General features: G+C 38.6%; 2 protein-coding genes and 1 long non-coding RNA gene across 5 annotated transcripts; 1 reads left to right on the plus strand and 2 right to left on the minus strand.

Annotated features, from left to right (window-relative positions):
- LOC137175626 (uncharacterized) lies at positions 1-3916 on the plus strand. The gene is made up of 3 exons (XR_010925663.1): positions 1-342; positions 2639-2719; positions 3779-3916. It is a non-coding gene; the product is annotated as an uncharacterized lncRNA (long non-coding RNA).
- LOC137175621 (plexin-C1-like) lies at positions 650-10957 on the minus strand. Its single transcript, XM_067581410.1, has 16 exons — positions 9759-10957; positions 9273-9395; positions 6640-6774; positions 6452-6549; positions 6273-6378; positions 6019-6184; positions 5329-5431; positions 4953-5028; positions 4034-4075; positions 3796-3929; positions 2947-3126; positions 2645-2753; positions 2167-2349; positions 1916-2083; positions 1514-1613; positions 650-986 (listed from the first exon to the last, which is right to left on the minus strand). The coding sequence occupies exons 1-16, from the start codon at positions 10767-10769 to the stop codon at positions 928-930; spliced, it is 2793 nt and encodes a 930-aa protein (XP_067437511.1). The 5' UTR covers positions 10770-10957; the 3' UTR covers positions 650-927.
- Positions 10958-13168: 2211 nt separating this feature from the next.
- Positions 13169-23331, minus strand: LOC137175620 (plexin-C1-like). 3 transcript variants are annotated; one of them, XM_067581407.1, is made up of 16 exons: positions 22282-23328; positions 21800-21922; positions 18976-19110; positions 18788-18885; positions 18609-18714; positions 18355-18520; positions 17670-17772; positions 17294-17369; positions 16373-16414; positions 16134-16267; positions 15276-15455; positions 14974-15082; positions 14515-14697; positions 14264-14431; positions 13872-13971; positions 13169-13505 (listed from the first exon to the last, which is right to left on the minus strand). In XM_067581407.1, exons 1-16 carry the CDS (start codon positions 23290-23292, stop codon positions 13447-13449), a joined length of 2793 nt encoding a protein of 930 aa, XP_067437508.1. In that variant the 5' UTR covers positions 23293-23328; the 3' UTR covers positions 13169-13446. The 3 variants fall into 3 exon arrangements, with proteins under 3 accessions (XP_067437508.1, XP_067437510.1, XP_067437509.1); XM_067581409.1 differs by lacking the exon at positions 14515-14697 and having other exon boundaries at positions 22282-23331; XM_067581408.1 differs by lacking the exon at positions 18976-19110 and having other exon boundaries at positions 22282-23330.
- Positions 23332-23585: the final 254 nt, after the last annotated feature.

Here is a 23585-nt window from a genome sequence, read left to right on the forward strand (position 1 = left end):
TCTTCTTAGGTTTAGTGTTTCTTGTGGAAATTTCTATATTGTTCATTATTATTATTCCAAATTCGTGTGTTCATAAACTTTTTTCCAGTTTAACTGCAAAGTGAACTTGAGTCGCAGATAATTTCCATAATGTTTTATAGGCCTAAATCATATTTGCCGGCATTGGAGAATGGAGTCTGTAATTAAGAGATGTATAATTTGTTTTGCAGAAAGTCATGTCTAACGTGTCTCACATCAGTGTTCATGGCTCAACTGGGGCAGAAGTTCTGCACCACAGTGTTTTCGGCAAGATTGGTCTGCTGCTGGATGAAGCTGTTGGACTCAACTCAACATCTTCTACAGGTGAGTGTAAATCTCACTGAGGGTAGCAATAGCAGAACAGGACACCACAGAGGTTTGTCACCTCCAGTATGACAGCTACACAAACTTGTTGATGATGCACAATAGATAAGTTGTGGTTTTATTATTTGTTGGATTATTTATTGACCAATTGCAGCAACTACCAGGAGGTTACCAAGCAAACAGCAGAGACTCCAGGAAGGAGACTCCAAGCAAAAATATTATTAACATAGCTTCAAACGTTGATCATATGATTGCCAGAAAGCTCTCTGATATGCTCTACTCAATAAAGGCAAAATGTACACAAAAGTCTCTGAACATAATAAAACAAATACATTTTAATTCTTCAAGTGGCCTCTGAGATAGAAACTATACCTGAGTTAAATATTAAAACATAGAAAGTGGTTGCAGGATACTGTAAAAGCCCAATACTATACCACACTTACTGCATAGTTAATGTTGCTTCCCTCTACATACACATTTTGAGACTAAAGAGTGTGGTGGAGAAATGAGTATCAATGAAGACTAAGAATAAACTTGGCATATTATATGTCCATCTTGATGTTGGAGTTGCAAAATGTTGGATGATCAGAGTTTGTTCATCTCAGCACTAAGCTTCTTTTGCCACCAGCAGATAATCACCAACACTGAAAGACAAACACAAGCTGAATCAAACCAAGCAGAAAGACAAATAGAATTTCATTCATAAAACAGTGATGAAATGAAGAAGGTCTGTTTGACCTTACTGGGTGTTTGAAGGCAGAGTGATTTAGGATTGAAGCTGACAGATAGAGAAGGAATGTCAATAACTTAGCAAGGATTTGGAATAGACTGATGTTTGTATTTCCCATAAACAAAGGCAGGAAAAAAGGCAGCATTCAAGAGGTCACAGAAAGCAAAAGAATCCCTCATGTGTCTTTTGGGGCCATAAACTAAAGTATTGGATTTTTTTACTGTGACCTGATGATGGTGCTAGAGGAAAGAAAAGAAAAGGGATCATCAAAGTTATTACAATTCCTCCTGATGTGGGCAGGAATATCTGTACCAAATTTCATGATAGCATTGAGGCAATAAATGCTATCAAACAGACGTCATCATATCTATCAGAGATTAATGTCACTGACTGGATCAAAATCATTCAACCCTTTCAGTCAACCCTCTGTAGTGTACTTACCAACAATAATACAGGGTATCAGCAGGATACGCAGCGTCAGAAGCACCTGATGTAATAAAGACGGAGGTCCTAGTCTTACTGTCTTGTCTCCATACTTTATCTGGAAAACAGTGATGGCACTGCATTTAAAAAATGAATTTTACAGCAGGAAGTCTCATCAGAGCAGTGGGTCAAAAAATATTTCCTCTATGTATGATTAATACTTTAAAGGAAAGATCACAATAAAAATGAAAATGAAAGCCATTATGTTGAAATCAATATACTTCTAAGGACTTTGCTGTGATATACGTTAATTTCCTGCTACCTTGACCAACCACCTACAGTAAATATAATCACAATAAAGTCTGGGTTGTATTCTTTATTGTAATGTTTAGCTTGTTGCAGTTTGTTTGAAAGACTTACCAACAAGTGCTGAAACTTGGTGTTGGATGTGCTTTGAATTTCACAGATAAAAACGTCAATCTCGTCATGGTTTTCTTTGGTTTTCATGTTGCAGAAGTAATGCTTTCCTTCCTGGACGCCCCATACTGACAACTCTGCCGTAGTCATCTTCAGTTTGTCTGCCGTTTTCTAAAAGCACAACAGAGGCAAATGCTAGCCTTTTATGAAGTGATGTCATATGTTTGTGCATGTGTGCTGGAAATATGTTGTACCTCTATGTTGATCATGTGCTCATTGTTCCCAGTCCTTGTGGATGTGAAGCTAGTAAACTCGGGGTCTGGATAGTAGGTGATGCTTGTGGAGCAGGTAACAGTTTCATTGGCAACTTTCATAAATACGTTGCTGGTAAAAACCTCCTGAGTATTTTCAGCTGCAGGTGTGTCATAAGTTAGATTCTGCAATAAATTAAAGTCATGGTGACACGGTATATTGTAAACTACAGCAATGTAATGTGACTTCACATTATATGACATTATAAGACTTTCATGAAATCAAACCCTGTTTCTGATACTATTTGTATTCAACAAAAATATAAATTGACGACATGGCATGATTTAACATGACGACTCAATGTAATGTAACATAATGGGACTTTACATAACAATACAAGATGACTGACATGGGTTAATGATAACTCACTGTGCGTTTGTGTGTGTGTGTGTGTGTGTGTGTGTGTGTGTAAAGACCCACCTGAGAGTTGCTGTTTCTGGGAAGAATGACTTCCTGCAGGGCGTGGCTATGTACGACCCCTTCCACAAATTCCAGGTAGGAACCCATGAGTGTGATCTTCCTCTTTCCACTAAGCAACACAGAGCAGCAAAGGAATTTTCATTCTGACACATACTTCAGTTGCACAAGTACTTGTAAGTTTGTAGCTACTGCTTGTAGTTTTAGTTTGTTGGTCGATCTAGATGAGATCACATATCACGGTGTTGTTGTTTGGAACTCATCTTTACATATAATAATAAAAATACAAACAAATCCATTCATACCTGATCCAGCTGCTGCTTGGTGTAACGGCGGTGCAAGAAGGTAAGGAACGGTAGGTGATTTCAGCATTGGCATGGCAACTACCATCTGGGAGGACAACACATACTTTGACTGCACCTTTTTTATCAGTACTGGGAATGTGGAACGTCAGATTTACACCTGTGTTGTTCAATACAGGAGATCTGAGAGAGAGAGAGAGAGAAAGAGAGAGAGAGAGAAACCAGTTCGTCTCACTGAAATCTTGACTCATTTTTTAAGAGGGAACTGGTCTAGAAACCAACATAAGAACTAAGCAGAGGAGCAGTCTGACCATGTTTAATATATATATCTGACATCATATATAGTATATAAACAATATTTAAATAAAAGAAAACCACAAAAAGCATAACATGTCCCCTTTAAAAAAGAAAACATTTCATCAGTTGTTTTTTTTTTTAAATGTACACTAGATATTCTTATTAAAAGAAGCTAGAATCAAATATCAATTTAGTTAAGGCAGTAAAGTCCAGTGCTCTTTGTAGTAAAGGTGCAAATACAACATTATTTATCATTAAGTATCAGGTCTCTATCAGGGGACATGATTTTTAATAGGGTTTGTACATTGAAAATACAGACTTTTACCTAGCACTTGTATTCATTACACTATTTTTATGAAAAGCACAATAGCGAATTTCAGCATGACCTGTTATTTGCTATGTATCTATGTACATTTTTTCATTGTTCATTTTCGTTCATATCTCAAGTCCAGTTTCTGGCTTCATTACTTCAATGAATTGTCTTTTTAGAATTATGAATTTAATTACTGTTATGGGATTGTTTTGTTAACGTAAACAGCCACTAAACTGACTCACTCTCGTGGAGTGCAGTCCACGTCTGCCTGGATTCTCACTCTGGTCACGTCACGGAGGTTATGACCTGACAACACTGCATGGTTTCTGCCGTAGAAAGACACAACACTGGGAGTGATGGAGGAGATCTCTGGCTTCTGATGGTAAAACAAGCACAATGTTTGTAATGTGTTATCTCCTTGTCATGTCTTTAACCTCAGAAAATGTTAATGAGGGTGATGTTCAGAGAGTTCAGACTCACAGAAGGGTTCATTCCTGACTCCACCATTTGGCAAACCCTGTACTGCAGAAGGAAGTAAGAGGAAGAAATTCAGTAGGTTCAACATTCACTGTTAAGGTACTATTTGAACTTTAGAAATGTAACAATTTGTTTCCCAAATGTTGAATTAAGAACATTTTGGGGAATTTACTAATTTGCTGTCGTACCAAGAGATGAGATATCAGTTGGATCTCTGAGTGTAGTATGTAGATTCAGAATATGTTTCAGCTTACGTTAGTTTGATGCAAACACTTGAAACAGGGGAAACAGCTCTTCTACCTTTGTCAAACTCCTATGCTGTCTTATTTACATGTTGTATGATTAACACATGTAGAAGTAGCTAAAATGAGACATTTTGGATAAATGAGCAGTTAGCTCTGCTAATTACTGATTAGCAACAGCTGGGCCCAGCGAGGTCCATGCAGCAACTCAGACTATTCTCAAAGTGAAGTTGCCATCCTGTTACCCCTTTGTTCTACGCTAGGCCAAAGGCTATGTTAGGCTAAGTAAATATATCTATACAGAATAAGTTAATCAACTTATTGGTAATATTTACTGTTTGTTTCCAGTATACAGGAAGCTAACATGAATTACTAACTGCTTGTTGAGCCTTTGCTGCTGGCAGATGTCGAGCTGACAGTCTGTTGAACAATATATTCAGTGGATGAATGATGAATATGTACTCAAACATTGCGGACAGTGGATTAAGTAAAATGACGTGGCATCTGCCAATCTCTCTGTCTGGTAATAAAAACAAATATCTGCATATTAAGGAAGTGGTATCTAATCAGTATCACTCATAATCTTCAAATTTACAGCACATGGAAATGTAGCATACATGTAGAACATATATAATGTCTGGAAAAGCCTTTGTATAGAGGATGAATACATGTATTCTTACATTCTTTACTCCTGCAGTTGCCCAGGAACAGCCATTTTGGCTCCAGACACATCCGACATCGATACACTGCTGACACCTGAATAGAGAAAACAAATGTTACCACCTCCATTGAGATCAACACCAATGTAACACTCTAGTATGAACCATGATGACTTGATACAACACAAGACCATGAGATAGTAATATACTCTTCCTGATGATGAAACACAACCAGGAAAAATGGCTTTTGTCTAATGATTATGATTATGTGTTGTGTGTATGTACAAACACATATTAGTATATGTTTTTTGAGCTCTATCTTCTGTTAGTTATATTATTAGGTATTATTTGTCCACATTAAGTGTCTTTGATTTCTTGAAAATGTTTGTGAACTTACAAGACAGAGGTAGGTGGTCCTCTGATGTCAGAACACTTCATTAGCTTCAGTTGTTCCGACCACTGATTCGTCCCAAGTCTAATCTTTAATGTGACAGCCAGGCCTGTTATTTCAAAACATTACAACAAAAAAATAGTCGTAGTTTTCAGCAATTCATATGTTTATATGCATAAAACAATATTGTGAAACAACACAAATTTGTGAACTAGCAGAGATTTTTTCGTCTCTTCAAGTCAGCTCTAAATTTAATATCTATAGCTGTCTTGTGCTTTTTTTTGACTAATGATGCAAATCAATGAGTGGGGCTGCTTTTTTTGCACCATTGAATTAATTTATTGAATTTATGGTTGTCAGGTTTTTCATTCTGGATTAGCCAAAACACAGATTTTATCAAGTTAAATACTCTCTCTCAATAACAGTTTAAAAAAAAACTATCACAGTTTTTATATCACTATAATATCATGTATATATTACAGTAGGAGATTTTTTTTTTATATTATCCACTTCATCAGTTTGTTTGTTTTAATTTACACTAGATATTCTTATTAAAAGAAGCTAGAATCAAATATCAATTTAGTTAAGGCAGTAAAGCCCAGTGCTCTTTGTAGTAAAGGTGCAAGCCACACAATTAAAACGACATATTATATTATATATATTATTCTGTTTATATTATACTTAAAAGTCACTGACCTTCAGCAGGAAGCGCACTATTTGAGAGGATGCAGGTGCATTGTGGGAACTGTGGGAGAGGGCCTCTCCTGCTACAAAACTCATTGGAACTTGCAGAGATCTGACAGGCGAAATTAGACGTCGCCTTCTGACCCACAGTCACGTGTGTCTGGATGTTTAGTGTGATCTGAGAAAGGTCAGGATGTGATTGTTTAAAAGAGAAACAAATGACAATAAGAACTTATTATAAATAAAAGCTTGAACATGATCTGTACCTGCTCAGTGCCGTCCTTTACAACATTGTAGGAAACCATTTTCTGCTGGTAATCATCAGGAATGGATAACCAGTCTGAATCTGGGCATTCATCTTCAAATGTGCAACTAGGAAGAGAAAATTATATTATTACAGAGTTCATAACTGTTTGAAGATGTCATCTGCAGATGTGTGTCTGACCTGTTAGAGCCACACCAGACACAGTGTGGATCCTGTGCAGACCAACATTCCTGCAGAGTTTTGTATGTGCTGCACTTTGACACAGGTACACGCTTCATCTACAACAAAACACAAACATTCAGCAACATTGTGACAGTATGACTTAACATAAGGCATTACACCACAGTACACATGTACAGTAAACCTACCTGGTTTTGAAATGCCATATAAACATGTTTATGATCCACTTTATCCAGATGTATTTTGGGAAACACTTTGCGGTCATCATTGGACCTGTAGAGCACCCTCGGACAGGTGGTGTGATAGTTGTTGTCCACAGCAAGCTGACAACAAGAATGTAGCTTTGGTTATGTTTCTGAGAGACTGAGCTACAAATAGAATGTACATCTAACAAGATCTGTACAGGAAGTGTGGATGATGCAACATTTCCTGCATCACCGAAAACCCTGTGGTGACTCCATAGATGTAGTGTTGCATATCTTGGAACATCTATGACTTGGCAACTCGTAGAGGTCAAACCACTAACTATGACAAGCAGCATTTAAGTGATACTCTAAATCTACAATCTTTATTTTGATAATCAAACACACATCCCCTGCAGGCCTGAACAGCGATATAAAATTTCAATTTTCTTCATCATGAGGAAAGCAGTTCAGGCCAGGCTGTATATGGTGACAAGTAAAGGTGACACGCTTTCACATTTGGAAACTAAACATAAAAGCTTCGTCTCACACCACTACTATATCATATTTCACTTCTCTACTGTCCATTTGTATGCTGAGTGTATTCCATCAGCAATTGCTTCAACAAAATGTGGCTGAACACCCTACTTTAATTGGAATGTGTAAACTTCAAACTGGATGATAAAACAAATATTTAAAGACTCCCTTGAGACATATAGAGACATATACAGGCTGTCATTGTAAATAAGAAACTGTTCTTAATGTCTTGTCTGATAAAATAAAGTTAAATAAATAAATCAAAAAATATATATGTTATATGTAAAAATACGTTGCTTTGAATTATAATATGTATCTGATATGGTTTTTACACACAAGGTTCAGTTTGTGTTGAATTCCTTTCTTAAAATTACATCTCCCCCTTCTCCCTCATTGAAGAGTCAATGAACATGCAAATATTGCTCATTTTAAAAGTTTAACTAGTAGACACAGTAAGTCTTTTATTTGACTGAACAGCCAACAGTTTTCAATCTGGTTCATGATCTTTAACAACAAAAAGCTACATGGACTGATCCTCTAGAATTGTTTTTTGCAATTTTTTTCCTACCATATCCTGCTCAATTATATATGTAATTTCACAAAAAATGTAGATTTTATTAACACTTGTGAAAGTAAACTGGGCGCTTTTCCACATTTATGTTCAACTCTTTAATCATGCGAGTGAGCGTGTATAAAGAAGCTCTGCAGAATATTAATGATTTCATCAAGGTGATGGAAAGAAGACAGATCGATGATGTGATGTCGAAGTTACAGAGAAAATAAAGAAAGGAGTGATGCAATTATATTTGAAGATTTGAGTTTGACTTTCAAACTGAAAAATCAAACTGGAAACGTCTCCTGCACTTATAAAGTAGTGATTGGCTTGAGGTCAAAATTACATTATGTACCAGAAGCATTTCAGCATCTTACATCACGTGCATAATGTAACAAGAGTCGTTAGCTGGTGAAAACATCACCTTTTCTCCTCACTGTGACTTAAAGTTACTTTATTTAAGATTTTTACAAGTTAATACGTAGAACCAGCGGCGCCGGAATGAGTTTAGTTATGATCTGATCGACGCTATTTCAGCCATAACTCTAATGTATCTCACTTCGTAATGGTCACATCATTTAGTAATTAATGTCATACAATAGAGTGTTTCAAGAATAAAACATGAGACGCCACTTTTGCTAAAAAGAAAGTTGTAAAAGAGGCTATGATGAGCCCTGCTAACCCGACGTCTAAAGACGCAGAATATCGAGTTATTTTGGTGTGTGTAGAGGTGTGTATGATTATTCCGCAGAAGCCTTGTGTCGTTTTCGGCCGATTTAATGAATGTAAACACAGTTCAGGCCGTGCGTAACGACACTGCGCTCTGGCGCGGCACTTCTCAGCGGCTGCGGACATAAGCGGAGCGACCGACTGAACACCTATGGGAGATTCAGGACTGACGATGCTTTAACCACATTAAACGTTATTTTCTGTTTTCTGTGTGTTTTATTTGAAAAGTATTATGTATATTTCAAGCATTAATCCGTCATTGTAGCACATTAACAGCAAGTTTTTAGTTTTCACTTGTTGATAAAATCACCGAAGTGACAGCGGAGTGACTTTGTTCCAGAAACAGACGTGGTTCTGATGTCTGAGACCCAGTTTCCATAAAAACATCAACAAATCGCTTTGCGCTGCTTCGTTGCGCGTCTCATCCCGGCAGTTCGCCGTTTATGCAGCACTTGGCACCACAAAGCAAATTTCAAGGTCAGGAAAATACCAAACTGTCCGTGTGCTGCTTGCTGATGTTGCATTTGGTGATCAAATTATTTAAACTTGTCTGAACTGGCAGCCGCGGTCCTCAGTGTTCTGATTATACGGAAGAGGATTTGGGTCACGTGAAACATTTGAGTTCTGGCAGACGAAAAAGTGGGGACAAAAAGTCTCGTTGTCCCAATTAACAACTATTCTGACACCAGTATGTAGAACAAAATAGGAAGGCCTCACTGCATCATCATCTGTGTTGTTGAATTGTTGATCATTAGTCATTTCTCTCAATAGTAAAAGTTTTTCAATAATGGATAGACTGCATATCACTGTTAATACACACCTTAATGAGCTGTCCATCTCCCGTCCCAACGAAGAAAACCATCCAGCTCTTGTGTCTCACTGCCAGCACAGAGGTCATGTTGTTCTGTCTGAGGAGCACCTTCTTTGGCTTCAGGGTCTTTGGCTGAGAAACACAAACACTGGTATCAGTTATGAATCCAACAGGTATTTGTGGATGTCTGATCTGTTGAGCTTTCAGGCTGGAAACAACAAGCATCAAAACAATTAAAGCATCAAATTACTAAACCTGTCAATTGTTTTCGGACTTTGATTGTGTAATAGGTTAAGCCTCAGTCAGCAAGGTTTAGTTCCTCGAATAAGCTTTCAGCGGCTGATATGGCTGCACCTTGAAATTACTGTTTGTCTCCATGTTTTATTATTCATTTATGTTAATTTACATGTGGTAATGTCTGTCCTCTAATGCTTAAAGTACGTCTTAGAGGTTCAATGCAAGCAGGTGAAACTTTTTTGCAATACAGCGACCAACCTTAACGTTTCTGTCGTCACAATTAACAGCGTTGCAGAAGTCTGGATCCTCATCGGTTCTCAGGGTGAGATCCGGACTGATGTCAAACATGACCAGCTCGGTGTTGGTTTGTCCTCCGTCCACACTGAACACGCCGCTCCAGAGCACCGGTAGCCCGCCCGGGACCACCGAGGAGGCCAGAAGTCTGCTGCCTTTATCTCCACTATCAGAGATATGGAGAGATGCACCCCGCAGTGACCTCATCGTCTGGAACTTGTTCGTTTTACCTTCGAGCCAAATGAGACGAACTTTGCTGCCTCCTGCGTCTTGAGGCACGTTGGAGAAAAGATAGATGATTGAACTGATCTGAAATCCGTCCACAAACTCAGCGACACTTTTAGTTCTGAACAGAGGGGTAGAGGAGTCGGAATTATAGGAAAATATGCCTCCTGTCTGCTTGTTACTTGTATTATAAAGATACACTGCCTCTGAACGAAGGGTGCAGCTGGTCGTTGTGGATTTGTCTTGCTGTAAGGCGGACAGAATATAAGTCTCATGACTTGATCTCTTCACATCCACCAGGAATGTGACGGACGCGCTGCTGCGCTTCACGGATCCCACAAGGACGTGTTCACTGTACAGCACCTTAGAGATGTCTGACAGGTCCAGCAGCTCGCAGTAGCCGCATCCGTTGTCGGTCACACCGCAGGTGATCAGGGTGCCATTGTTATCAAACGGCAATAATACGTTGACACTAAAAGTTGCGTTCCACTCATCCCTCTCAGAAACCCGGTAAAAGTGCTGATCATCCGCCCCTTTATCTCCCTTCAAGATTCCTCTCTGGGTCAGACTCTGGACCAGAGTCAGGTCGTGGTTCAGCTGGTACAGCTTCTCGTCAGTGGCGACGTAAACGGTGTTGGTGGACACGGCGAAGTGGCGGACATCTCCATCAAAAATAAAATCTCCATCCTCCTTCAGGCACTGACCTGGTTTTCCCAAGAGAATAAAAATCAGACCAGACAGCAGGATCATCTTCTTGCAGCAGTGGCAGCAAAACGCTCATACTTTGACGGTCTGCAAGTCGCTCTGCACTCCGCCACAGTGTCACTGGAGTCGTGCGTAAAAGCGCAGTGCGCGCCTGTTGAAGAGAGAAGTGCTCAAAGTGGGAGGGAGCGCCCAGCGAAACCGAAAACTATCAGACATTTTCATTCTGAGATATAATGATTTTGTAGCATTTGTCCTTCTTGTTGTACGTTTTCAAACAAAGTCTATACAGGAATCTCTGCATGCAGTGATGGGCTACGTGCTATGTCTACATCGTGAATAAATATTGATTCTCAGTAAGGCAGCAGGCAGGTCGGATTGTGCTGCTCTATGACCAATCCACATATGAGAACGGTCCCTGAGTATCTGACAATGGTTTGCATGTCATAGCCTATATGATGCCCTCCAGCTAGTCCTTGAAAACGCCCCGTTTTGAACAGCGATTCTGTTACAATTACACAAAACAGGGAAAAAACAGTGAAGGCCCTTTCCTCACGTCCCTCAACAGATGGGACTTTGGACACATTGTCTGGTGTAAAATGTCTCGTCCAGCTGATTTTAGAGACGGAATCCTGACATGAAGGACTAAACTGTATAATGCCCTAAAACTTTTTTTCTATCTCATGGCCAACAGGTCTGTCCGCTGACACCTTATTTTGAGACCCCATCATCTCAACCCTTCTGCAGGTTGGAACTAAACTACTACAGATATCTGTTGATATCTGAGTGACATCTAGTGTCCGCTTTGTGAATTTCTTTCTTCTAGTTGATGCTGGAATGCAGCAAATACGTTGTTAACGAAACAGGTGGATGCAAATGTATTATTTGCTGAAATCATATAGGCTACTGTACTGACGGTGACGATCGGAGCATGGAGTCCGTTTGGTATTTTAACAGATAACTTGGTATTATAAGGTGATTAAATATGTCTTGAAATAAATGAAAGCAGCAGCGTTTCCCATCTCCAGTTCAGAATAGTTGTACTGACTCATATGAATGAGACTGCCTTATATCACCTTTATATTAATGATAAGAGACAAATCCATGATTGCAGAAAGCAACTTCTTCATTAACATTAACCTTAACTTAAATGTAAGCTATTTTTGGATTTAATATTTAATATAGGCCTATTTTTTTTAACATTAATTTTTCATGTGTAGGTGTGATATATGGCTTCTAGGTGATTCAACTATTTTCACTGTAAACCTGACAAAAGGAGTAGTGAAGAAAAAACGGTCCAACCGAGTGTGAAGAGAAAGTCCTGACTGATTATAGAGAAGAGAAAATGTACAAAAAGGAAAATAATTGAAAGAAAAATAATATTACATCGTCACAATATAAATGATTATGCATTGAAACATTTAGGCTACTGTGTGCATGTTAGCTAAATGTATTTCTATGTCTATACTTTTTCTAAACAAAAAGGCTAACTGTAAAACAATTAGTAACATTGTGACTTATTTTCTTCAATGGGAAAAATCCAGCTAATGTTCTACTTACTCCATTTTGTGAGTTCTTGAGGTTAAAGTATGTATTTCCTAGTTAATGTAGGCGAAGTCTTGTTGTTTTCTTGTCGTAGTTTGATGTTCCGTTTTCCATTTTTGTTAATTAGTTTAGCTAACGAGAGGCAGGTGTTTACTAGCCTCGAGCGGTCGACATTTCTCTGATCTATGACGTAGTTTTTATTTTTTTTCACTTGTTATTTCACGTATGTTTCTGTCGTCAGTTTTTTTTTTTTTTTAAAATTCTTCTTAGGTTTAGTGTTTTTTTGTGGAAATTTCTATATTTTTCATTATTATTATTCCAAATTCGTGTGTTCATAAACTTTTTTCCAATTTAATTGCAAAGCGAACTTGAGTCGCTTCCATAATGTTTTATAGGCCTAAATCATATTTGCCGATGTTGGAGAATGGAGTCTGTAATTAACAGATCTATAATTTGTTTTGCAGAAAGTCATGTCTAACGTGTCTCACATCAATGTTTATGGCTCAACTGGGGCAGAAGTTCTGCACCAGTGTTTTCGGCACGATTGGTCTGCTGCTGGATGAAGCGGTTGGACTCAACTCAACATCTTCTACAGGTGAGTGTAAATCTCACTGAGGGTAGCAATAGCAGAACAGGACACCACAGAGGTTTGTCACCTCCAGTATGACAGCTACACAAACTTGTTGATGATGCACAATAGATAAGTTGTGGTTTTATTATTTGCTGGACTATTTATTGACCAATTGCAGCAACTACCAGGAGGTTACCAAGCAAACAGCAGAGACTCCAGGAAGGAGACTCCAAGCAAAAATATTATTAACATTGCTTCAGACGTTGATCATATGATTGCCAGAAAGCTCTCTGATATGCTCTACTCAATAAAGGCAAAATGTACACAAAAGTCTCTGAACATAATAAAACAAATACATTTTAATTCTTCAAGTGGCCTCTGAGATAGAAACTATACCTGAGTTAAATATTAAAACATAGAAAGTGGTTGCAGGATACTGTAAAAGCCCAATACTATACCACACTTACTGCATAGTTAATGTTGCTTCCCTCTATATACACATTTTGAGACTAAAGAGTGTGGTGGAGAAATGAGTATCAATGAAGACTAAGAATAAACACGGCGTATTATATGTTCATCTTGATGTTGGAGTTGCAAAATGTTGGATGATCAGAGTTTGTTCATCTCAGCACTAAGCTTCTTTTTCCACCAGCAGATAATCACCAACACTGAAAGACAAACACAAGCTGAATCAAACCAAGCAGAAAGACAAATAGAATTTCATTCATAAAACAGTGATGAAATGAAGAAGGTCTGTTTGACCTTACTGGGTTTTTGAAGGCAGAGTGATTTAGGATTGATTTTTTTTTTTTTACTGTGACCTGATGATGGCGCTAGAGGAAAAGATAATAATGGATCATCAAAGTTATTACTATTCATCCTGATGGGCGTATGAATATCTGTACCAAATTTCATGATAGCAATGAAGCAATAAATGCTATCAAACAGACGTCATCATATCTATCAGAGATTAATGTCACTGACTGGACCAAAATCATTCAACCCTTTCAGTCAACCCTCTGTAGTGTACTTACCAACAATAATACAGGGTATCAGCAGGAGACACAGTGTCAGAAGCACCTGATGTGAAGAAGACGGAGGTCCTAGTCTTACTGTCTTGTCTCCATACTTTATCTGGAAAACAGTGATGGCACTGCATTTAAAAAATGAATTTTACAGCAGGAAGTCTCATCAGAGCAGTGGGTCAAAAAATGTTTCCTCTATGTATGATTAATACTTTAAAGGAAACATCACAATCTGAAAGCCATTATATTGAAATCAATATACTTATAAGGACTTTGCTGTGATATACGTTAATTTCCTGCTACCTTGACCAACCACCCTCAGTAATTATAATCACACTAAAGTCTGTGTTGTATTCTTTATTGTAATGTTTAGCTTGTTGCAGTTTGTTTGAAAGACTTACCAACAAGTGTTGAAACTTGGTGTTGGATGTGCTTTGAATTTCACAGATAAAAACGTCAATCTCGTTATGGTTTTCTTTGGTTTTCATGTTGCAGAAGTAATGCTTTCCTTCCCGGACGCCCCATACTGACAACTCTGCCGTAGTCATCTTCAGTTTGTCTGCCGTTTTCTGAAAGCACAACAGAGGCAAATGCTAGCCTTTTATGAAGTGATGTCATATGTTTGTGCATGTGTGCTGGAAATATGTTGTACCTCTATGTTGATCATGTGCTCATTGTTCCCAGTCCTTGTGGATGTGAAGCTAGTAAACTCGGGGTCTGGATAGTAGGTGATGCTTGTGGAGCAGGTAACAGTTTCATTGGCAACTTTCATAAATACGTTGCTGGTAAAAACCTCCTGAGTATTTTCAGCTGCAGGTGTGTCATAAGTTAGATTCTGCAATAAATTAAAGTCATGGTGACACGGTATATTGTAAACTACAGCAATGTAATGTGACTTCACATTATATGACATTATAAGACTTTCATGAAATCAAACCCTGTTTCTGATACTATTTGTATTCAACAAAAATATAAATGACGACATGGCATGATTTAACATGACGACTCAATGTAATGTAACATAATGGGACATTACATAACAATACAAGATGACTGACATGGGTTAATGATAACTCACTGTGCATTTGTGTGTGTGTGTGTAAAGACCCACCTGAGAGTTGCTGTTTCTGGGAAGAATGACTTCCTGCAGGGCGTGGCTATGTACGACCCCTTCCACAAATTCCAGGTAGGAACCCATGAGTGTGATCTTCCTCTTTCCACTAAGCAACACAGAGCAGCAAAGGAATTTTCATTCTGACACATACTTCAGTTGCACAAGTACTTGTAAGTTTGTAGCTACTGCTTGTAGTTTTAGTTTGTTGGTCGATCTAGATGAGATCACATATCACAGTGTTGTTGTTTGGAACTCATCTTTACATATAATAATAAAAATACAAACAAATCCATTCATACCTGATCCAGCTGCTGCTTGGTGTAACGGCGGTGCAGGAAGGTAAGGAACGGTAGGTGATTTCAGCATTGGCATGGCAACTACCATCTGGGAGGACAACACATACTTTGACTGCACCTTTTTTATCAGTACTGGGAATGTGGAACGTCAGATTTACACCTCTGTTGTTCAATACAGGAGATCTGAGAGAGAGAGAGAGAGAGAGAAACCAGTTCGTCTCACTGAAATCTTGACTCATTTTTTAAGAGGGAACTGGTCTAGAAACCAACATAAGAACTAAGCAGAGGAGCAGTCTGACCATGTTTAATATATATATCTGACATCATATATAGTATATAAACAATATTTAAATAAAAGAAAACCACAAAAAGCATAACATGTCCCCTTTAAAAAAGAAAACATTTCATCAGTTGTTTTTTTTTTAATTTACACTAGATATTCTTATTAAAAGAAGCTAGAATCAAATTTCAATTCAGTTAAGGCAGTAAAGTCCAGTGCTCTTTGTAGTAAAGGTGCAAATACAACATTATTTATCATTAAGTATCAGGTCTCTATCAGGGGACATGATTTTTAGTAGGGTTTGTACATTGAAAATACAGACTTTTACCTAGCACTTGTATTCATTACACTATTTTTATGAAAAGCACAATAGCGAATTTCAGCATGACCTGTTATTTGCTATGTATCTATGTACATTTTTTCATTGTTCATTTTCGTTCATATCTCAAGTCCAGTTTCTGGCTTCATTACTTCAATGAATTGTCTTTTCAGAATTATGAATTCTTAATGAGTGGCATTTCCCTTTTAATTACTGTTATGGGATTATTTTGTTAACGTAAACAGCCACTAAACTGACTCACTCTCGTGGAGTGCAGTCCACGTCTGCCTGGATTCTCACTCTGGTCACGTCACTGAGGTTATGACCTGACAACACTGCGCGGTCTCTGCCGTAGAAAGACACAACGCTGGGAGTGATGGAGGAGATCTCTGGCTTCTGATGGTAAAACAAGCACAATGTTTGTAATGTGTTATCTCCTTGTCATGTCTTTAACCTTAGGAAAATATTAATGAGGGTGATGTTCAGAGAGTTCAGACTCACAGAAGGGTTCATTCCTGACTCCACCATTTGGCAAACACTGTACTGCAGAAGGAAGTAAGAGGAAGAAATTCAGTAGGTTTAACATTCACTGTTAAGGTACTATTTGAACTTTAGAAATGTAACAATTTGTTTCCCAAATGTTGAATTAAGAACATTTTGGGGAATTTAATTTAATTTGCTGTCGTACCAAGAGATGAGATATCAGTTGGATCTCTGACTGTAGTATGTAGATTCAGAATATGTTTCAGCTTACGTTAGTTTGATGCAAACACTTGAAACAGGGGAAACGGCTCTTCTACCTTTGTCAAACTCCTATGCTGTCTTATTTACATGTTGTATGATTAACACATGTAGAAGTAGCTAAAATGAGACATTTTGGATAAATGAGCAGTTAGCTCTGCTAATTACTGATTAACAACAGCTGGGCCCAGCGAGGTCCATGCAGCAACTCAGACTATTCTCAAAGTGAAGTTGCCATCCTGTTACCCCTTTGTTCTATGCTAGGCCAAAGGCTATGTTAGGCTAAGTAAATATATCTATACAGAAAAAGTTAATCAACTTATTGGTAATATTTACTGTTTGTTTCCAGTATACAGGAAGCTAACATGAATTACTAACTGCTTGTTGAGCCTTTGCTGCTGGCAGATGTCGAGCTGACAGTCTGTTGAACAATATATTCAGTGGATGAAAAATGAATATGTACTCAAACATTGCGGACAGTGGATTAAGTAAAATGACGTGGCATCTGCCAATCTCTCTGTCTGGTAATAAAAACAAATATCTGCATATTAAGGAAGTGGTATCTAATCAGTATCACTCACAATCTTCAAATTTACAGCACATGGAAATGTAGCATACATGTAGAACATATATAATGTCTGGAAAAGCCTTTGTATAGAGGATGAATACATGTATTCTTACATTCTTTACTCCTGCAGTTGCCCAGGAACAGCCATTTTGGCTCCAGACACATCCGACATCAATACACTGCTGACACCTGAATAGAGAAAACAAATGTTACCACCTCCATTGAGATCAACACCAATGTAACACTCTAGTATGAACCATGATGACTTGATACAACACAAGACCATGAGATAGTAATATACTCTTCCTGATGATGAAACACAACCAGGAAAAATGGCTTTTGTCTAATGATTATGATTATGTGTTGTGTGCATGTACAAACACATATTAGTATAAGTTTTTTCAGCTCTATCTTCTGTTAGTTATATTATTAGGTATTATTTGTCCACATTAAGTGTCTTTGATTTCTTGAAAATGTTTGTGAACTTACAAGACAGAGGTAGGTGGTCCTCTGATGTCAGAACACTTCATTAGCTTCAGTTGTTCCGACCACTGATTCGTCCCAAGTCTAATCTTTACTGTGACAGCCAGGCCTGTTATTTCAAAACATTACAACAAAAAAATAGTCGTAGTTTTCAGCAATTCATGTGTTTATATGCATAAAACCATATTGTGAAACAACACAAATTTGTGAACTAGCAGAGATTTTTCGTCTCTTCAAGTCAGCTCTAAATTTAATATCTATAGCTGTCTTGTGCTTTTTTGGGTTATGATGCAAATCAATGAGTGGGGCTGCTTTTTTTGCACCATTGAATTAATTTATTGAATTTATGGTTGTCAGGTTTTTCATTCTGGATTAGCCAAAACATAGATTTTATCAAGTTAAATACTCTCTCTCAATAACTATTAAAAAGAAACTATCACAGTTTTTATATCACTATAATATAATGTATATATTACAGTAGGAGATTTTTTTTAATATTATCCACTTCATCAGTTTTTTTTTTTAAATTTACACTAGATATTCTTATTAAAAGAAGCTAGAATCAAATATCAATTTAGTTAAGGCAGTAAAGCCCAGTGCTCTTTGTAGTAAAGGTGCAAGCCACACAATTAAATGGACATATTATATTATATATATTATTCTGTTCATATTATACTTAAAAGTCACTGACCTTCAGCAGGAAGCGCACTATTTGAGAGGATGCAGGTGCATTGTGGGAACTGTGGGGGAGGGCCTCCCCTGCTACAAAACTCATTGGAACTCGCAGAGATCTGACAGGCGAAATTAGACGTAGCGTTCTGACCCACAGTCACGTGTGTCTGGATGTTTAGTGTGATCTGAGAAAGGTCAGGATGTGATTGTTTAAAAGAGAAACAAATGACAATAAGAACTTATTATAAATAAAAGCTTGAACATGATCTGTACCTGCTCAGTGCCGTCCTTTACAACATTGTAGGAAACCATTTTCTGCTGGTAATCATCAGGAATGGATAACCAGTCTGAATCTGGGCATTCATCTTCAAATGTGCAACTAGGAAGAGAAAATTATATTATTACAGAGTTCATAACTGTTTGAAGATGTCATCTGCAGATGTGTGTCTGACCTGTTAGAGCCACACCAGACACAGTGTGGATCCTGTGCAGACCAACATTCCTGCAGAGTTTTGTATGTGCTGCACTTTGACACAGGTACACGCTTCATCTACAACAAAACACAAACATTCAGCAACATTGTGACAATATGACTTAACATAAGACATTACACCACAGTACACATGTACAATAAACCTACCTGGTTTTGAAATGCCATATAAACATGTTTATGATCCACTTTATCCAGATGTATTTTGGGAAACACTTTGCGGTCATCATTGGACCTGTAGAGCACCCTGGGACAGGTGGTGTGATAGTTGTTGTCCACAGCAAGCTGACAACAAGAATGTAGCTTTGGTTATGTTTCTGAGAGACTGAGCTACAAATAGAATGTACATCTAACAGGTACAAGAATTCCCCTTTGCAACATTTCCTGCATCACCTAAAGCCCTGTGGTGACTCTATATGTGTAGTGTTGCATTTCTTGGTACGTCTATGTTTGGCAACTCGTAGAGGTCAAACCACTAACTATGACCAGCAGCATTTAAGTCATACTCTAAATCTACAATCTTTATTTTGATAATCAAACACACATCCCCTGCAGGCCTGAACAGCGATATAAATTTCAATTTTCTTCATCATGAGGAAAGCAGTTCAGGCCAGGCTGTATATGGTGACAAGTAAAGGTGACACGCTTTCACATTTGGAAACTAAACATAAAAGCTTTGTCTCACACCACTACTATATCATATTTCACTTCTCTACTGTCCATTTGTATGCTGAGTGTATTCCATCAGCAATTGCTTCAACAAAATGTGGCTGAACACCCTACTTTAATTGGAATGTGTAAACTTCAAACTGGATGATAAAACAAATATTTAAAGACTCCCTTGAGACATATAGAGACATATACATGCTGTCATTGTAAATAAGAAACTGTTCTTAATGTCTTGTCTGATAAAATAAAGTTAAATAAATAAATTAAAAAAATATATATGTTATATGTAAAAATACGTTGCTTTGAATTACAATATGTGTCTGATATGGTTTTTACACACAAGGTTCAGTTTGTGTTGAATTCCTTTCTTAAAATTACATCTCCGCCTTCTCCCTCATTGAAGAGTCAATGAACATGCAAATATTGCTCATTTTAAAAGGTTAACTAGTAGACACAGTAAGTCTTTTATTTCACTGAACAGACAACAGTTTTCCATCTGGTTCATGATCTTTAACAACAAAAAGCTACATGGACTGATCCTCTAGAATTGTTTTTTGCAATTTTTTTCCTACCATATCCTGCTCAATTATATATGTAATTTCATAAAAAATGTAGATTTTATTAACACTTGTGAAAGTAAACTGGGCGCTTTTCCACATTTATGTTCAACTCTTTAATCATGCGAGTGAGCGTGTATAAAGAAGCTCTGCAGAATATTAATGATTTCATCAAGGTGATGGAAAGAAGACAGATCGATGATGTGATGTCGAAGTTACAGAGAAAATAAAGAAAGGAGTGATGCAATTATATTTGAAGATTTGAGTTTGACTTTCAAACTAAAAAATCAAACTGGAAACGTCTCCTGCACTTATAAAGTAGTGATTGGCTTGAGGTCAAAATTACATTATGTACCAGAAGCATTTCAGCATCTTACATCACGTGCATAATGTAACAAGAGTCGTTAGCTGGTGAAAACATCACCTTTTCTCCTCACTGTGACTTAAAGTTACTTTATTTAAGATTTTTACAAGTTAATACGTAGAACCAGCGGCGCCGGAATGAGTTTAGTTATGATCTGATCGACGCTATTTCAGCCATAACTCTAATGTATCTCACTTCGTAATGGTCACATCATTTAGTAATTAATGTCATACAATAGAGTGTTTCAAGAATAAAACATGAGACGCCACTTTTGCTAAAAAGAAAGATGTAAAAGAGGCTATGATGAGCCCTGCTAACCCGACGTCTAAAGACGCAGAATATCGAGTTATTTTGGTGTGTGTAGAGGTGTGTATGATTATTCCTCAGAAGCCTTGTGTCGTTTTCGGCCGATTTAATGAAGGTAAACACAGTTCAGGCCGTGCGTAACGGCACTGCGCTCTGGCGCGGCACTTCTCAGCGGCTGCGGACATAAGCGGTGCGACCGACTGAACACCTATGGGAGATTCAGGACTGACATGTTAAACAGCGCTCTCCGCCACAAACATCAAAATGAGGGAATATCTTTTTGAAGAATGGTGTTCATGCGGATTAAACAACATATCAGTCCTGCTGCCTTCAGTTGCTGCAGGGACTTAATGAACTGAAGGGGAAGCTTTTCATGCAGTATAAAGCAGCTGTGGACAGCAGATGCTGTAAGAAGAAGAAGAACCCTCATTCATTTATAGATCAATGCCGATGCTTTAAACACATTAAACGGTATTTTCTGTTTTCTGGGTGTTTTATTTGAAAAGTATTATTTATATTTCAAGCATTAATCCGTTATTGTAGCACATTAACAGCAAGTATTTAGTTTTCACTTGTTGATAAAATCACCAAAGTGGCAGCGGAGTGACTTTGCTCCAGAAACAGACGTGGTTCTGATGTCTGAGACCCAGTTTCCATAAAAACATCAACAAATCGCTTTGCGCTGCTTCTTTGCGCGTCTCCTCCCGGCAGTTCGCCGTTTATGCAGCACTTGGCACCACAAAGCAAATTTCAAGGTCAGGAAAATACCAAACTGTTCGTGTGCTGCTTGCTGATGTTGCATTTGGTGATCAAATTATTTAAACTTGTCTGAACTGGCAGCCGCGGTCCTCTGTGTTCTGATTATACGGAAGAGCATTAGGGTCACGTGAAAAATTTGAGTTTTGGGAGACAAAAAAGTGAGGACAAAAAGTCTCGTTGTCCCCCCTATTCTGACACCAGTATGTAGAACAAAATAGGATCATCATCTGTGTTGTTGAATTGTTGATCATTAGTCATTTCTCTCAATAGTAAAAGTTTTTCAATAATGGATAGACTGCATATCACTGTTAATACACACCTTAATGAGCTGCCCATCTCCCGTCCCAACGAAGAAAACCATCCAGCTCTTGTGTCTCACTGCCAGCACAGAGGTCATGTAGTTCTGTCTGAGGAGCACCTTCTTTGGCTTCAGGGTCTTTGGCTGAGAAACACAAACACTGGTATCAGTTATGAATCCAACAGGTATTTGTGGATGTCTGATCTGTTGAGCTTTCAGGCTGGAAACAACAAACATCAAAACAATTAAAGCATCAAATTACTCCAACTGTCGATTGTTTTCGGACTTTGATTGTGTAATAGGTTAAGCCTCAATCAGCAAGGTTTAGTTCCTCGAATAAGCTTTCAGCGGCTGATATGGCTGCACCTTGAAATTACTGTTTGTCTCCATGATTATTAATTTATGTTAATTTACATGTGGTAATGTCTGTCCTCTAATGCTTAACGTACGTCTTAGAGGTTCAATGCAAGCAGGTGAAACTTTTTTGCAATACAGCGACCAACCTTAACGTTTCTGTTGTCACAATTAACAGCGTTGCAGAAGTCTGGATCCTGATCGGTTCTCAGGGTGAGATCCGGACTGATGTCAAACATGACCAGCTCGGTGTTGGTTTGTCCTCCGTCCACACTGAACACGCCGCTCCAGAGTACCGGTAGCCCGCCCGGGACCACCGAGGAGGCCAGAAGTCTGCTGTCTTTATCTCCACTATCAGAGATATGGAGAGACGCACCCCGCAGTGACCTCATCGTCTGGACCTTGTTCGTTTTACCTTCGAGCCAAATGAGACGAACTTTGCTGCCTTCTGCGTCTTGAGGCACGTTGGAGAAAAGATAGATGATTGAACTGATCTGAAATCCGTCCACAAACTCCGCGACACTTTTAGTTCTGAACAGAGGGGTAGAGGAGTCGGAAGTATAGGAAAATATGCCTCCTGTCTGCTCGTTATTGGTATTATAAAGAGACACTGCCTCTGAACTAAGGGTGCAGCTGGTCGTTGTGGATTTGTCTTGCTGTAAGGCGGACAGAATATAAGTCTCATGACTTGATCTCTCCACATCCACTAGGAATGTGACGGACGCGCTGCTGCGCTTCACGGGTCCCACAAGGACGTGTTCACTGTACAGCACCTTAGAGATGTCTGACAGGTCCAGCAGCTCGCAGTAGCCGCATCCGTTGTCGGTCACACCGCAGGTGATCAGAGTGCCATTGTTATCAAACGGCAATAATACGTTGACACTAAAAGTTGCGTTCCACTCATCCCTCTCGGAAACCCGGTAAAAGTGCTGATCACCCGCCCCTTTATCTCCCTTCAAGATTCCTCTCTGGGTCAGACTCTGGACCAGAGTCAGGTCGTGGTTCAGCTGGTACAGCTTCTCGCCAGTGGCGACGTAAACGGTGTTGGTGGACACGGCGAAGTGGCGGACATCTCCATCAAAAATAAAATCTCCATCCTCCTCCAGGCACTGACCTGGTTTTCCCAAGAGAATAATAATCAGACCAGACAGCAGGATCATCTTCTTGCAGCAGTGGCAGCAAAACGCTCATACTTTGACGGTCTGCAAGTCGCTCTGCACTCCTCCACAGTGTCACTGGAGTCGTGCGTAAAAGCGCAGTGCGCGCCTGTTGAAGAGAGAAGTGCTCAAAGTGGGAGGGAGCGCCCAGCGAAACCGAAAACTATCAGACATTTTCATTCTGAGATATAATGATTTTGTAGCATTTGCCCTTCTTGTTGTACGTTTTCAAACAAAGTCTATACAGGAGTCTCTGCATGCAGTGATGGGCTACGTGCTATGTCTACGTCGTGAAT

Source organism: Thunnus thynnus, chromosome 23 (assembly GCF_963924715.1).
Source record: "Thunnus thynnus chromosome 23, fThuThy2.1, whole genome shotgun sequence".
Classification (NCBI taxonomy): domain Eukaryota; kingdom Metazoa; phylum Chordata; class Actinopteri; order Scombriformes; family Scombridae; genus Thunnus; species Thunnus thynnus.

Excerpts from the sequence above, each read along its gene's own strand:
- LOC137175621 (XM_067581410.1), bottom strand. The coding sequence starts at position 10,769 with ATGATCCTGCTGTCTGGTCTGATTTTTATTCTCTTGGGAAAACCAGGT. Across the intron at positions 6,775-9,272 it reads GAGATGGACAGCTCATTAAG|CTTGCTGTGGACAACAACTA; the intron begins GTGTGTATTAAC and ends TCTTGTTGTCAG. Across the intron at positions 2,350-2,644 it reads CCAGAAACAGCAACTCTCAG|AATCTAACTTATGACACACC; the intron begins GTGGGTCTTTAC and ends AATTTATTGCAG.
- LOC137175620 (XM_067581407.1), bottom strand. The coding sequence starts at position 23,292 with ATGATCCTGCTGTCTGGTCTGATTATTATTCTCTTGGGAAAACCAGGT. Across the intron at positions 18,521-18,608 it reads TAAAGGACGGCACTGAGCAG|ATCACACTAAACATCCAGAC; the intron begins GTACAGATCATG and ends GACCTTTCTCAG. Across the intron at positions 15,456-16,133 it reads GTGGACTGCACTCCACGAGA|ATCTCCTGTATTGAACAACA; the intron begins GTGAGTCAGTTT and ends TCTCTCTCTCAG.